We start from the raw sequence: 14,961 nt of genomic DNA, 5'->3' as shown, positions 1-14,961 counted from the left end.
TGCACTTTAACGGGCAGATATACGCTATAAAAAATAATTGTCATAATGAATGTTTTAACTTTGGCTAAGACCTGGCCCTCTAGGCCCTCCATCCAGACTCTGTGGTCTGCCGATGCTAAGCAGCTCTTGGCATGAGAGTAACTCCTCGATTAGTGCCCTTTTAAACACTTATAATTCACAGCTTATGAAAATATTGTCAGAGAGGGCCAGCTCTCTGCCTGAGGGGGTCAGGAGGTTGTTTTAACGGCACGGTGGGCTCCGCGTGTTGAACTGTTCAAGCTCGCAGCATTAGAGTTGCCTTAAATCACTTTCCGTGGGTTGAGAATGTGAAGAAAAACCGAGCGAGATATAATCATATGTGCAGTAATGTAAACGCAAAAATTAGGCTCCGGCTTTTAAAACTGGAACATGTGGAAATTATTTTAAAATTACAACATGACAAATGGTTTGTTTTTCCAGCATTGTGTATAAAGGAAAGCCTGAATTCTCGTATGTTCACATCTGCACACACACACACACCCACACACCTCTGGTCAGACCTAAATTTCCTGTTAAGTGGTGGTAGGAGGTGAATATGAAAGATTTGTCATTTGGCTAGTGGCTCATTTCAGCTGACAGTTTACATAAGGAAGTTTAAATATCAATAAATACTTTGTCCTGCTACACAGGTGCTTTCATTTTATAAAACATAATCTATGATGTGTAGGGGAAAGATATGTTGGAAACTGCCCAAGAAAAACCGACTTTATGACAACAAACAAGGCTCCACTACAGCCCAATCTGCACTACAAACAGCAGGGAGATTTAGTGCTCAGACAGATTGTGTGCTAAAACGCAGTCCCCATAAACAGTCAAGTTTATACATTTTAGGTGTGCAGGCTGACTTTCTTCTGTTCTCACTTCCTATTAGCCTTTAATGTATGAGACTCTTGAGAGAGAAATAAGTTTTTAATCGGCTAAATATCATTAAAAATAAACAGCATTTGAGTATCACAACAGAGACTAATGTTGCTGTTGTACAGGTCATTTACGACAAGTGACATCCAGAGCTGCAAGGTTCCAACAAAAGGTTGAATTAAAAATCCTTTTAAAACGTGTAAAGTGTCGAAACTCCAGTCCTATATTAGAATAACCCCAACAAAAACATGTATGTATTTTATCTTTGCTTGATCATTTTATTTATCCCAAAATGTCTTCTCAGCTGTCATAGACACTCATCATGCTAAGTGTGTGTTACATATTTCGGCTGAACGTGAACGGACACAACACTGACCCTCAGCTTCAGCATGACCTCATACAAGTGGTTCAATTTAAGGGGAAGGTCGCCCCCTGGTGTCCACATTTAACAGGTACTGTGAATAAATGGGGGCGGCACAGGGCTGTGGTGGTTAGCACTGATGCCTCACAGCAAGAAGGTTCTGGGTTCGATTCCATCTGGGGCCTTTCTGTGTGGAGTTTGCATGTTTTCCCTGTATCTGAGTGAGTTCTCTCCGGGTGCTCCGGCTTCATCCCACTGTCCAAAGGTTAATTGGTGATTCTAAATTGGTGTAGGTGTGAGTGTGAATGGTTGTCTGTTTTATCAGTTAGCCCTGCAACAGACTGGTGACCTGTCCAGGATGTACCCTGCCTCTCGCCCAATGACAGCTGGGATAGGCCCCCCACAACCCTCCGGAGGACAAGTGGTTACAGAAAATGAAAGAATGAATGTAAATAAATGGTCCTCCCTGCTGTTTTTATTGTATCATGTCACGGTTTCAGCGAATACATTTATCCCTTAAAATGAGGTTTATGATCAGGCAAAAAATAGATGGTGCACCCGAAATGTTTTGTACTCTTACCATACTAACATACTTGTGCAGCATGCCATCTGCATGACTGATATTCACAATTTCATGTAAATAAATGTGGACAATTTAACAGTCACCTGTTTCATTTCTTATGGTTCCCTTTGGTTGAGGACCATAACTAACCCTAACCCACTTTAATTAACAATAATGGCATACTTGCATACATTTTTGGTTGAACAACAAATGGTTCTTTAAACTATTTAAACCATTGAACTCATCTGTACCAGATTCCAGGCACTGACGGGAACGTCTAGTCCCATATTTACACAATAACACTGACCTCTGATGCTAATCCTTTTTCATACTTCTCTGCTCTGTTTGTTGCAACCCTGTCCCTCACCTTTACAGAGCTGTCTTGTATTATATTATATCTTCCTCCAGGCTGCATACAGCTGGTGTTAACACCACGCTAACATTGGAGATGATGTCAAAAGGTCAAGGCACAAAAGACTTAATTTAAATGCATTGCCAAAACATTAGGTAAACAAATGCATTCTAATATAACAGTCCTGCTCTAAATCTCAGCTTCAGGACTTCAGCAATGTTGAGTTCATGTCGAAACAGCAACAGATAGGCGGTAATTCAACTGTATGATAGAGGTTGTAGTTTGTGGTGCTGTTGAACTGTATTGAATTAAACACAAAGTGTTTCTGTTATGTTGGTGCATGGCTGTTGTATCAGAATGCATTTATTTTCACTAATGTACCTAATGAACTGGCAAGTGGGTGTGACTCGATTGGACATTTGACACAAACAGGAAGCTTTCACACCAATCTTGATGTGCAGGATGGTGGATTGTCCAGGAGATGGTGCCGTCGCTCAAGTGCTGCTCCAAAAAGCCCATTTTCTGGAGCAGACGTTGAACTATGAGTACATACCTCCATATATGGTTGTGTTTCATTTGATCTTCTCAAAAGCAACAATCACTGGACAAGACAGTTTGAACATAACATGAACTTGATCATGGCGTATCGTAAGAGTAGGCTTGGATAGATAGATAGATAGATAGATAGATGGATAGATGGATAGATAGATAGATAGATAGATAGATAGATAGATAACATTGCTTTCATTCTACTGTAATGCTGTAAAAGCGAGGTCTCTTGTGAACTGTGAGTGTAATACCAGTCCGTTATAAAATGCGGAAATCAAACCGCTGTCAGAGATGACGAAATGCAAAAGGGGATGTGCGCTGTGTGCAAACCATGTGGGCCCAACCATCGTCCTTCCTACTTTCGCTGCACTGCAGGGATTTCCCATGTTACACTACAGCACGCATCCTGCCTCACGTAGGCTCCTTCTTCTCTGACTTGAGCACATGCCGTGATATGAGGAGATGAGATATTCAGCAGAGATATAGTTACAATAAAATAACACAGTTTAGCCCAAACCGAATCAAAATGCACTTTAAAATTACTATTATTTATATAGTGGCACAGACAAGCGTGCAATAAATCAGATATTTTAGTAGCAGAACAGCTGGTGTTCATGGAAACGTGACATGCTTGTTGCATGGCATCTTACATAACATTGCTGCATCCATCTATATAGTCTCTCTCTCTCTCTCTCTCTCATGCACAGAATCCATAGGGGATGTGATCCACAGTCCTTTACGCATCAGTGAGCAACAATGGCGGCTGGCTTATACACGAGTGTTAATTCAGATTATGCACTGTAGTTTTCTGGGTCTACCACATGTATAATGTGTCTAAGGTGTTTTACGACATCCGACCGTGTGACTGTGCATGTGCATGAAGGGAATGGGATAAAAAAATGCTTCATCATTCCCCAACCACATCCACATTGGCATCGTGCCAGTCTCCCCCTCTCTCTGTCCTTGTCCCTCTCATGGACTCGAGCCCCGGGTCCCTCCTATGAACGGGCCTGTGTGAATAAGACGTTAACCGGGTACGTTGTTTCATCACCCCGTGTTACTATGGCAGCCGCTGAGAGAGCGAGACCGTGACCAGTCCCTCGTTCCGAATGGATCCTGACAGGCGAAGGATGGCGTGACGTCACGTCGCCGGGGCGACCAGGCTCCCCGAGGCACGTGTCCTGTATAAAAGGCGGAAGGCGGCGCCGTGAAGTGCGCACACAGACTCAAGCAGCATCAGCCGTGAGGTAAGCCTCAAAGAAACCGCTCTACCTTTCAGAATATTACTTCTTCTTGCATTTATTTTTTACAAATATTTTACTAAATTATCTAAACTGAGTCTTTAAAACCTTAAAACAACTCACTGGTGATTATATAATGCTAATTAAACACGTTAACCTATCATACATAAACTTGACTTGCAAATGTATATTTAAAATCATAATTTTCATTCATTTCCATAACGTGAATTCCGCCCAATCTTCTCTTGAAACGAGAGGTTGTGCAAGAGTTGCGGAAGCCAGTGTCCATCCTGTAGTCCGGGTGTGTGTGCGCACTGCTCGTACATCCTGGATTATTTAAATCGGATCCGTGTGAAGTGGCGCAAGATGGCCAAATACGCGGAGCGGGACGATAGACGGCTCCGGAGCTCGTTTGCGGTGCATAAAACAGCCTCTTTTCGAAGAGCGCTCGCGTTTATGGCAGACTACAGGAAGAGAGACGGGAGGATGGGAGGGGATGCGGCCGTGGCCTTGCAGTCTGGAGGGAGGCAGCGTGTTGTGTAATGCTTTATACCCGAGTCGTTGGTAGCATCAGATAGCGTAAAATAAAATCGACGAATACTTAATATCACTAAAATTAGAGGGAACTGCGCCCGGATGTGAAGAAAAATACCACGTAGCGTGTTAATTATGCTTCATTCATTCGTCTGAAGCGGATAACGTGACATTGGCGGCTCGCAATGCTGCATCTGCGGAAGTGGATTAGACTCCATGTTATGTAACGCAGCCAACCAGCACACAGACATGTAGCCTACTACTGAGTTTAACGCTGCAGAGCGCGTATAGCAGTAAGAATGTGAGGATGAACATTAGTTTCCAGTAAAACCCCGCAGTTTAGTCACCCTCCTGCAATGAGGTGGACTTGGGGTAAAAATGAGTGTAGGCCTACATGCAAAAAAAAAAGCTACGTGCCTTCCCCGGTCTTCATGATGAAGTCTGTGTCGACATTACGCCATTCAAGAGATGTGTTCGTGCTGTCCACGGTCACGTACGCCCTGAGCAGAGGATCACCGGTTCGATTCCCGACTGAATTCTCAGTTTTCCTGGTCCTTCTCCGTGTAAAATAATAATAATAATAATAATAATGATAATAATACATTTAAAATAAGAGACATGAGGTACCTCTGTAGGACAGGGTGTCGCATGATTCTGCCGCAGTTTGACTTCAGACTCGACATACCTGTTGATGCGGTTTTCAAAGAGGCCCTCGTTTTTAAAGCAACAATACCCCCACGATTGCAGTTAATATCCACTTTATTAATTGCCCAAAACTAATTAGTCCACTGCCTTCAGTGGTAGGAATATTCATAATATCACAGAAGATTGAATGATATAAATTTGTAAAACACTTTGATTGGTAATGCTTTCCACAAAGGCACTGAATAGTGTAATATCACAGCACCTAAGCTTTATTTGCTGCAGTATTCTTACTTTAATAGATTTCAGGTGTGGCTTAGGGAGATGCAGCCATGTCTGACTGTTGAAGGTCATCACTCCAGCTAGTGAAGGTCACAGCAGGCCCTGAGCTGCTGTAGGGATGCTGACCAGCTCTTGTTTTTTAATCTCCAGCTCCTTATTAACCTGAAATCGCTTATTCTTAATGTATACATGGCTGGAGAGTCGCACATCTCAGCTCGTAATCTGGATGATTGAAGGTCACATGTAGCAGCATCTCCCTAGCTGCACACTGCTACCTTCTGCTAGCTGATCGTGTACCTTTCTGTATTCGTCACGCAACCACATGCCATGCTTCATCGGACAATACTGCGTTTTATACATTTTCATTTGACACGATGCTTAATCATCTTCTAGCTCGATAGTTAAATCATTTGTATAATACAGTCGTTAAAATTATATGTCTGGTTTTGCCAGTGTCACATTAATACATATTGATAGGGTACTTTGATGGCTGAATTGTATATGTCAGTGACTGTGCTGACCTTTTGTTGAGCCAGGAGCAATGTTAGACTATGAGATTAGCTGGAGTCAACTGATGTTATTAAGGAGTTATGGACAACCCTGAGAAGCTGCTTGTGACGTATACAATTGGGAAAATGTGAGGTCCCTGTGACATCACATGTAGAAGTGGACAATATGTTCACATGCTAGCATCTTTCTGGGCCACGCTTTAGGACAGGGCCCTTAGCATCAAAACCAGCACAGATTAGATTACTGCACCCTGCAGTCAGTAGAGAATCACTGCTGTTAACAGTCAAGTTTGTCGTGATACTAATTTACATAAAGCCTTGAGTCACTTTTTCTTTTTGAAGTGGCTATGAGTGTTGGTACAGGACTAACTCAAGTTTTCCAATCAATGGTAGTGTGGTGGTTTTTAGCCTGAGGCCGGTATGACTGTCGGCTTTTTTACCAATCAACCATCTTGTCTAGGAGGTGTGTGAGAGAGGAAGAATGACTCAGCACTCAGTCCCTAATAGTCACAAAGTTAAGGAAACCAGCCTACCGCAGGGCAGGAGATATAAGAATCCTACTCATACAATAAAACACGTTTTCCTTGCATTTTACTATACTACAGTTATTAAAAAAAAGCACAAATTGTAGGTAGAGCACGTAGCACACACAACATAACACTGTAATGTAGCTTATGTGACAAGAGGGCACATGAGTCTGAGCCTATGAAAGATATCTGTCACCTGTCTGCTGATGCCAGCTCATATAGTAAGGGTGTGTGTGTTTGCACGTGCATGGCCTCGCTACCTTACCCCTTTGGTCACATGTCTCTCCCCTATTGAGTCCTCTGCAGTTTGATACGGCACACCTTTTACTAATTCATGATGGTTGGTGTGTGTTTAGGTTTGTGTAGATGAACAAGTCCTTGTTAAACCATTATATTAAGCCTTACGTATTAATTTAATCAAACCAGGCTCCTGTATTGTGTGTATTAGTTTATTTAGGAATGCGTAGGTGGCCGCACGCCATGATAATTTGCTGCTGATGAAATGTGTTCTTGTCAGTTTCTCAATGACTGCAGGACATTCCTGCTGAGTATAGGACACACAGCTAACGGGGGGTTACGTCTGTATGTGTGCATGTATCTGACAGGTGACGGGATAGTGTTGGACATTCGACTGACCGGTTTACAGCAGCAAATGACTTTGCCTCAGAGATGAGGCTATAAACAGAGAGTACGCCAGATAGGCTGCTAAATAGGAGAGAGTAACGGAAAGATGAACAGAAGAAAAGGTGGCTTGTTTTTATGCGACTCACGGAGAAAAGGCATTACCTAATTGGAGAGTCTCCCTGGCCTGCAGCCCATCAACCCACTGCAGTGGAAAAACACTAGAGAGAAAGAGGGTGTGACAGAGGGACAGAAAGGCCTGAATAGACGAGGGACGCTGAAAAAGTGCGGAAGAAAGGAGGAAGGATTGGGGGGAGTGGCGTAGCGGGCAGAAAAAGTACAGACAGAGAGTCAGTGAGTTCACTGAACACACAAACTGGGGCAAACCAAAGAATACTAACTTATTAGAGTCTCTTCTGCTGTTAAATTAGTGAATTATACGACTGGTTTAGTCTATGAGAGCGTATATAAAACATAACACTGTTGTGTAGCAGATCATCTCCATATAAGGATGTGCAGCTAGTTACTGGAGTCCACTCGTAGCTCGTTGATGTATTACAGAGAAAAGGAAAAAACAGTATCAGTGCTCGACATCAGAAGATGTGTGAAGTGAAATGCTGTGTCATGCTCTCCTCTCCTCTCCATCCCACCTGATGCCACCGATCGTTTTTGTCCTTTTCTGTTCGACTCAATATGAGTCACCTCCCCGCAGTGGTTCCCCCCCCACCTTAGTGCACATACACAGCCATGGCGACCCTGTTTTGCACCCCCACCGGTTAAATTCGAGGAAAATGGGTCGCCGCTCAGAGGGAGGGCAGGGTGTGCTAAATGAACAGGGCCAGACAGACAAAGAGGAGGGGTGACAAATACAGACCTGGAGGGAGGGCGCGCTGAATTTTAATGATTGGTTTTAGCGTGGTGGGGATGAGGAAAGGAAAGTTATAAAAGGACAGTAACTGTAACAGACTGAATAAGAAGAAAAGAGATTAATAGGATGGAATCTAAAACAGGAAGAGAAAACGGTGAAGAAGTGAGTAGCTGGGTGCACTTCCTCAGTAAGCAGGGCTGAACACTGACTGGGTGGTTCATCTCTTGCCTAACCAATCAGTAGAGGAGAAGTCAGCACCACCCACCCAATAGTTCAGTCTGATCCAGAAATCAAGAACTCCCAAACAACGAGTTGTGTGTTGACTCTATAAGTCAGTAAAAGTTTGTATGCGGTTAGAAAGAATCTTGCTACTCTTAATCCGCTGGTTGTCTTTTCACCAACATTTTAATGAGTGTCAACAGGTTGCAAGCCGCCGTTTACAGCGCGTTTACCTCTTTGCTCCAAACAATACTGCCTCTGTGAGCGCTGGCATGTCTGTGGGAGCACTGTCAGAGAGTGTGTGCTGAACTCCAGACTCCCATACTTGACTGGTCTGTGGTTGAAAGGTGGAGAAGTGGAAAGAGCCGCTGGCTAAGAAGCTGCACTATAGTGAAGTTTACAAATACAATCCGTTTTTAGTTTAATCTCAACATACATACATATTTGATATATTTTTTTAAAGAACACTTTCGACAGACTGCCATTATTAGGTAACCACAGCCACTTCCTTTTCCTCACCTGATTAGTCAAACCCACTTGGCTGCCAAGCTGCAGCTACATATCTGGGGGAGGGTGTTTCACCAGGTACATACAGGCAGATTGAATTGAACATACATGCGTCTGCCAGTCTCCAGGACATGCCTCAACCTAACCACTCAGATTCAGTCTCTTATGTACCTCCACTAATGTGAAGCAATCTATTTTTCAGTAGAGCAGCCATTTTTCTTTGGAAACCCAGGGCAACTGCTCTGTGTAGAGAAAACTGAGAGGGTAGGGAGAGAAAGAAAGAGGGAGAAAGCCAAGGAGTGAGAAAGTTCAAACAGGAGGAAAGAGAGAAGGCCAGCGCAGAAGTTTGTGAATGCACAATGGGTAATGGAGTAATGTGAGAACAGCATTGTCATACTGCATGCAGCCTCTCTCCCTTCCTCTCTCTCTTCCTCTCTCTCCTTTGGTGACCTTGTGCTATGGATGCTAGCAGCAGAACACAAAATGGCTGCTCTACCCTGAAAGGAAGGTGCTGCAAATAGGCAAGATGCCCTTGTGAAGAGATCTGACAGTTGAAGCCACTGAGGCCACAATAATTCACCACTGGCAGACAGACTGTTCGATAAATTGATTTCGGCTGCCAGCTAATAGTGTCAGTGTTCAAGCAAGGCCTCTGCACATCGTTCTTAAAAGCATCATCTGATTAATCCAGGTTATGCTGTTGACTATGTGTGTGGGAGAATAAGAGAGAGATGAGTTATCCTAATCTGGCTGCCCCCTTAGCCTATTTAAAGTGCTCCCACAATGCATTGCACCGGATTGACAGCCCTGTCCTACCAGATTCCCAGTGAGACGCACTCACACGGACACACACACAGATTAGGAGATTACAGTAGTCTAAAATGACAACCAACCAGGTTGAAGGACAGTCCTTGTTGCCCTTGCTCTACCTGGGCCTTTTGCACACATACACACACACAAACCCGTGTTTCTATCTTTGTGAGGACATTCCATTGACGTAACTTTTTACCCTAAAGAAGTTGCATGGCAACCTAATAATAATGAGACTACACACACTTCTGGTCAGGTACACGCCTGGTTAATACTGTTGAGGTATATCTGTACATGTTACAGACAGTTGCTAACTAACTGAGTTGCTAAATCTGGTGTGTTTAACCCAAAACAGATCATGTGATGACACATGACCCAGTGTAGATTTGGGAAGCTAAAAGAGTTATCAGACAGTGGTTAACCCTTTAAAGGCCAAGGACAGCAGAGGACATGAAGAGGCAGAGGTGAAGAAGGGAAGGGAAAGGGGAAGTGAGCGGTAGAAACATGGATATGGGGAAGGAGGTGTGGAGGAATCAGAAGAAAGCAGCAATTGTACACTATGAAAAGGAGAGGAAAGCAGAGGGAAACTGAAGTTGCATAGTTGGGTCGATGCCAGGCTTCCTGCAGACAAGCCTCTATGTTTCGCCACGTTGCATACCTATCTACCTCTTTCTCCTTCCCTTGTCATCCATTGTTTTCTAAACATGCCACGGCACGATGTGACGCCTCCCTTCTCGTGCAGCAGAGGCCTGTAAAACATGCCATTTGACTGCCTGTATTTTTCCCCTGCTGACAATAAACAGAAACACTCCTTTGCACACTTCCAGTCTTTCATTGTGTCACAGTAGCAGCCGGATATTTTATACTCGCTAGCTTCCTGTTTGATCGCAATTTGATACTCTTTCGGGCAAACATTTTTGACTCGCTGTGCATCTCTTATCGCTGTCTGAATATTGCCATACGTATTACCACTTCGAATTTTGGTATTTTTGGTATTTTATCTGCATTTAGATATTATGCACTGTTGTCCTTGTATGCCAACAAGTTAATTTACCAGGTTAAATCTATAGCAATACTGAGTAACTGATAATGGATTTTTTGGGTGGACGCCAGTATCGATTTTAGGAAATAAAAAAATATTATATCTGCCAACACCAGTGTTATAGACCGTTATCAGTCAGTAAAATCAGCCAATTAATGTATTTTCCCTCCTATTATTACAGTAACACTTTGCTTCACTCCAGGCATTGACATATACTTGTATATTTGTTGTCTGCCGTCTCAACTAAATGACCAAGAAGTCAAGTCAAGTCAAAGATCACTTCTAAAGCACATTTAAAAACAAGCTCAGACCAAGAGGTTTTAAAAACATCTCTTGAGTTGTTCTGATATCAAGAAGTGCTTGGCGATCATATATCAGTAGATTCAAGAGGGCAACATCAACAAAGGCAGACGGGCTTGTTTTGTTTATCTTACTGAGTGGGTGGCCAACCATTCCCCGTTTTGGTTGGATAGATAGTAATAATTAGGGGTGGGACTCAAAACATTAGTCTAATTAATTTAATCTCGATTAATCACAGTTTAATTGCATAACAATATTTGCCCCAAAAAGCAACATTTTTTAATTTAAATGGATTTTAGTGAACGACTGAATCAAATAATAGACACAGACATGAATATTGTAAACTCAAGCTCTTTTAATGTCTGGAAAAATGCATTTAATTGCGTTTCAATTCAAAACAGTAGAAAAAGAAAGAAAATATCTCTGGCCAAAACTGGACAGACCAAAAGTTAACGTGCCATTTTAAGTACTTTAAGTACTTTTTCAGTAAACAGTAAAAAAAAAAAAAAAAAAAAAGTTTGGGCTGCGGACATGTCTTGTCCATAAACAATGATAGTATTTCTAATGGAGCTGTTTTTCTGTCCTCAGGTAACTCCACATCCCTAAGCAGCAGCAACCATGTCAGACCTTTGTGTTGGAATCAATGGGTGAGTGTGAAACAGACACAAGCTGTACTTAGTTGAACTACTCTGCAGGGAAGTAGAAATGGATTACTGTCAAGTGACAATGGCACAGCAAAACCGTGATTACTTGTCAGCAGTTTAAAGTTCACCCTGTGGCCAACAGAGCTCCAGTCAACATGTTTAGTGTGGTGGCGACTTATTTTTCATCCCTCCCTCTCTTTCTAATAATCTTCACTGACAAAAAGTCATGAACAACCTTTCAGTGTTAACCAGACGTTTTTTATTGTTTGTGAGTGCTTTTCCTCTCTGGAAAGCAAACCACTGCTGGAGTAATTTAGAAGATTCATGTGAGGTCTCAAGGGTGGTTTAACATCCTGAGGATGTTTCCCACCATTTACCCGAAGTAACACTCTCTCTCTCTCTCTTCCTCTGCAGCTTCGGTCGTATTGGCCGCCTGGTCCTGAGGGCTTGCCTTCAGAAAGGCATCAAAGTTGTGGCCATCAATGACCCCTTCATTGACTTGCAGTACATGGTGAGAAGAAGATATGATTAAATTTACTGTCATTACACATTTGGTGGTTAATAGAAGATTGAATCTTGCTGCATACTTTCCAGAAAGAGGCAGAAACTGACTCATACCTAAAGGAAATTTACCAATATATTAGGAGATTATGACTTGTACGCATTTTGCTGTCAGTAAAGTTTCATTGTGGTTTAGCTGTTATTTATCGGATTTGCAAGTTAAATTCAATAAAGACTCCAATCTTCTTGACTTGCCCAGAAAAAATACAGAACTACTAATAACTGAATTTAATTAATTATATACTTCTTATGTGTATACTCACCATTGTAAACCTTTTTTCCAATCTCCTGCTAGGTCTACATGTTCAAGTATGACTCCACTCACGGCCGTTACAAGGGTGAGGTCAGCCAGGATGATGGCAAGCTAGTGGTCGACGGAAACGCCATCTCTGTCTTCCAGTGGTAAGTGGTGAAGATGTTTACTGGCTAGTGCAGCTGTCATACAGACATCTGACCAGTACACGTTTAAAGAGTTTACAAGAGTTTAATCTAAATAATTAAATACATTAATTTATATTTTACTCTTAAGGTGAGGTGTTTTGTCACAGTTTGCTGGTCTTTATAATCCTGACTGAATTTCTGGCAGTAGAATGAAGCCGTCTGCAGCCTGAGGGCTTTGTTGTTTTAGACCATTCAGAAAAACCAAACCAACAAAAAGGATGGTTATAGAAGAGACATTCCTATTTCACAACACCTTTCTGAGCACTATTTGTAAATCTCTGAGATACTGTACATGTCAAGACTATTTTACTCTTACATTATTTTACTTATTATTTGTCTATATCCTCTAAATTTAGGATATTTTCATGTTAGACTGACTCTGTTCCTTCTTTGACTCTAGTATGAAGCCAGCTGAGATCCCCTGGGGCAGTGCTGGAGCCAAATACGTTGTTGAGTCCACTGGAGTCTTCCTCAGTGTAGAGAAGGCCTCCGTACGTACACACACACACATATATTAACACATATGTTAGTTCTGCCAGATAGTCCAGTTTCTAACCTATAGCCCTCTCTCTCTTTTCCGATCACAGTCTCACCTCCAGGGCGGTGCACAGCGCGTGGTTGTGTCCGCTCCCTCACCCGACGCCCCAATGTTCGTCATGGGAGTTAACGAGGACAAATACGACCCCTCCTCCATGACCATTGTCAGGTAACATGTCTTTGCACTTGCACGTCCATGCACTTTATATAATTTTGCTTCACAACCTGACCAGAAACCTAAATATTGATCATTCCTACCTGTTTATAGCAACGCCTCCTGTACCACCAACTGCCTGGCTCCCTTGGCTAAGGTCATCCACGATCACTTTGGCATTGAGGAGGCCCTCATGGTATGTCACAGTAAATCCGTACAAATGTAAAACTGAAAGATTTATACACTGTTGGCAGTGAGCTTTTCTTATAGATGCTACCTTGTTTCATGCTATATGACTCTCCTCTCTGCAGACCACAGTCCATGCATACACAGCCACCCAGAAGACAGTGGATGGCCCCAGCGCTAAGGCCTGGCGTGATGGCCGCGGTGCCCACCAGAACATCATTCCAGCATCCACCGGTGCTGCCAAGGCCGTGGGCAAAGTCATCCCTGAGCTCAACGGGTAAGGACATATGCACCAACTGTGTCAATGAAATGGAGAATAATTGATAGCGAATCAGAGTAAGACCGATATCTCGCCCCCTCTGTCTCTTTCCAGTAAGCTGACAGGCATGGCCTTCAGAGTGCCAGTGGCTGATGTGTCAGTGGTGGATCTGACATGCCGTCTTTCCAAGCCTGCGTCCTACGCCGAGATTAAGGAAGCCGTCAAGAAGGCCTCACATGGGCCCATGAAGGGAGTGCTGGGTTACACCGAGGACCAGGTACTCTATTCTGTTAAACTGTTATACCTTTAATTGCAAAGGCTGTGACTGACAGGGATGGAAATTGTATTTACAACCAGTGCAGTACTGGCCAAGCTGTGCCCGTTTACATAATATCTTACCTGTAGTGTGTCCTGTCTTTTGCAGGTGGTGTCCTCTGACTTCATCGGTGACACCCACTCCTCCATCTTTGATGCCGGCGCCGGCATCTCCCTCAACGACAACTTTGTCAAGCTGATTTCCTGGTGAGTTTTCAAGTCAGTGTTAATTTAAATTGTGAAAAGAAAAGACACATTTCAAAACTGACCTGTTCATATCTTCCTCTCCATCCAGGTATGATAACGAGTTCGGCTACAGCCACCGCGTCGCTGACCTGTTGCTGTACATGCACACCAAGGAGTAAGCACTTCCTGCCCAGAGAGGAAGTCAGGAAAGGGACCACCCCCCAACCATCGTCTACCCCATCCCTTCTCTTTTACACAGAAGCCCCACCCATAGCCTAGTCATAGCATCATGGCCCCTAGCTCTACTACAGTACACGTAGGCAGCAGCAACAGCGTGTTTGAGTGTTCTCAGTTTATCTGTTTTTTCCTTTAACGGCGAAATGACCGGTCGGTGAAAGTATTTGTGTCCGTGTGCCCCACCCTCCACCTCCCGCTGCCACTTTAGATGTGCCGTTATGGCTCAGTACTATGGTAACTACTGTATCCATCTTCGTGTTGGTGTGTTTTAAAGGCTTAATTATGAGTGGAGGGAGGAAGCTGAGCGGCAGACCTGCTGTAACTCTGCTTAAGAATAATGAGACCAAGAAATAAAACTTGAAAACCCTCAAACTGTTGAGTTGTGCTTTTGTCACCTTTTCATGAATAAACCAGAAAGACAGTGCAGTGCAGTGTTAGTCCATATTATATCTTAATGCATGTTTTATGGAGATCTGCTGCACTTAGTCACACGCGTAGCTCAAAATAGATCGTAAACAAATAATGTGGCTGATTTTTTCCAATGTTATCATAAGACAGACTAGTCCACCTCTTTATGGTGTTCACTAAGTCATAAGTTATGAAAATACTACGAAGCAT

General features: G+C 43.1%; 1 protein-coding gene across 1 annotated transcript; it reads left to right on the top strand.

Moving 5' to 3' along the window:
• Window positions 1–3,917: 3,917 nt before the first annotated feature.
• Window positions 3,918–14,715, top strand: gapdhs (glyceraldehyde-3-phosphate dehydrogenase, spermatogenic). Its single transcript, XM_084557119.1, has 11 exons — window positions 3,918–3,968; window positions 11,412–11,470; window positions 11,882–11,978; window positions 12,324–12,430; window positions 12,870–12,960; window positions 13,057–13,175; window positions 13,275–13,356; window positions 13,472–13,623; window positions 13,720–13,882; window positions 14,030–14,127; window positions 14,216–14,715. Exons 2-11 carry the CDS (start codon window positions 11,442–11,444, stop codon window positions 14,283–14,285), a joined length of 1,008 nt encoding a protein of 335 aa, XP_084413245.1. The 5' UTR covers window positions 3,918–3,968; window positions 11,412–11,441; the 3' UTR covers window positions 14,286–14,715.
• The last annotated feature ends 246 nt before the right edge of the window (window positions 14,716–14,961 follow it).

Source organism: Chelon labrosus (assembly GCF_963514085.1).
Source record: "Chelon labrosus genome assembly, chromosome: 12".
Lineage (NCBI taxonomy): Eukaryota > Metazoa > Chordata > Actinopteri > Mugiliformes > Mugilidae > Chelon > Chelon labrosus.
Note: the sequence above shows the minus strand (reverse complement) of the source record. Positions and strands in the feature narration are given on the sequence as shown.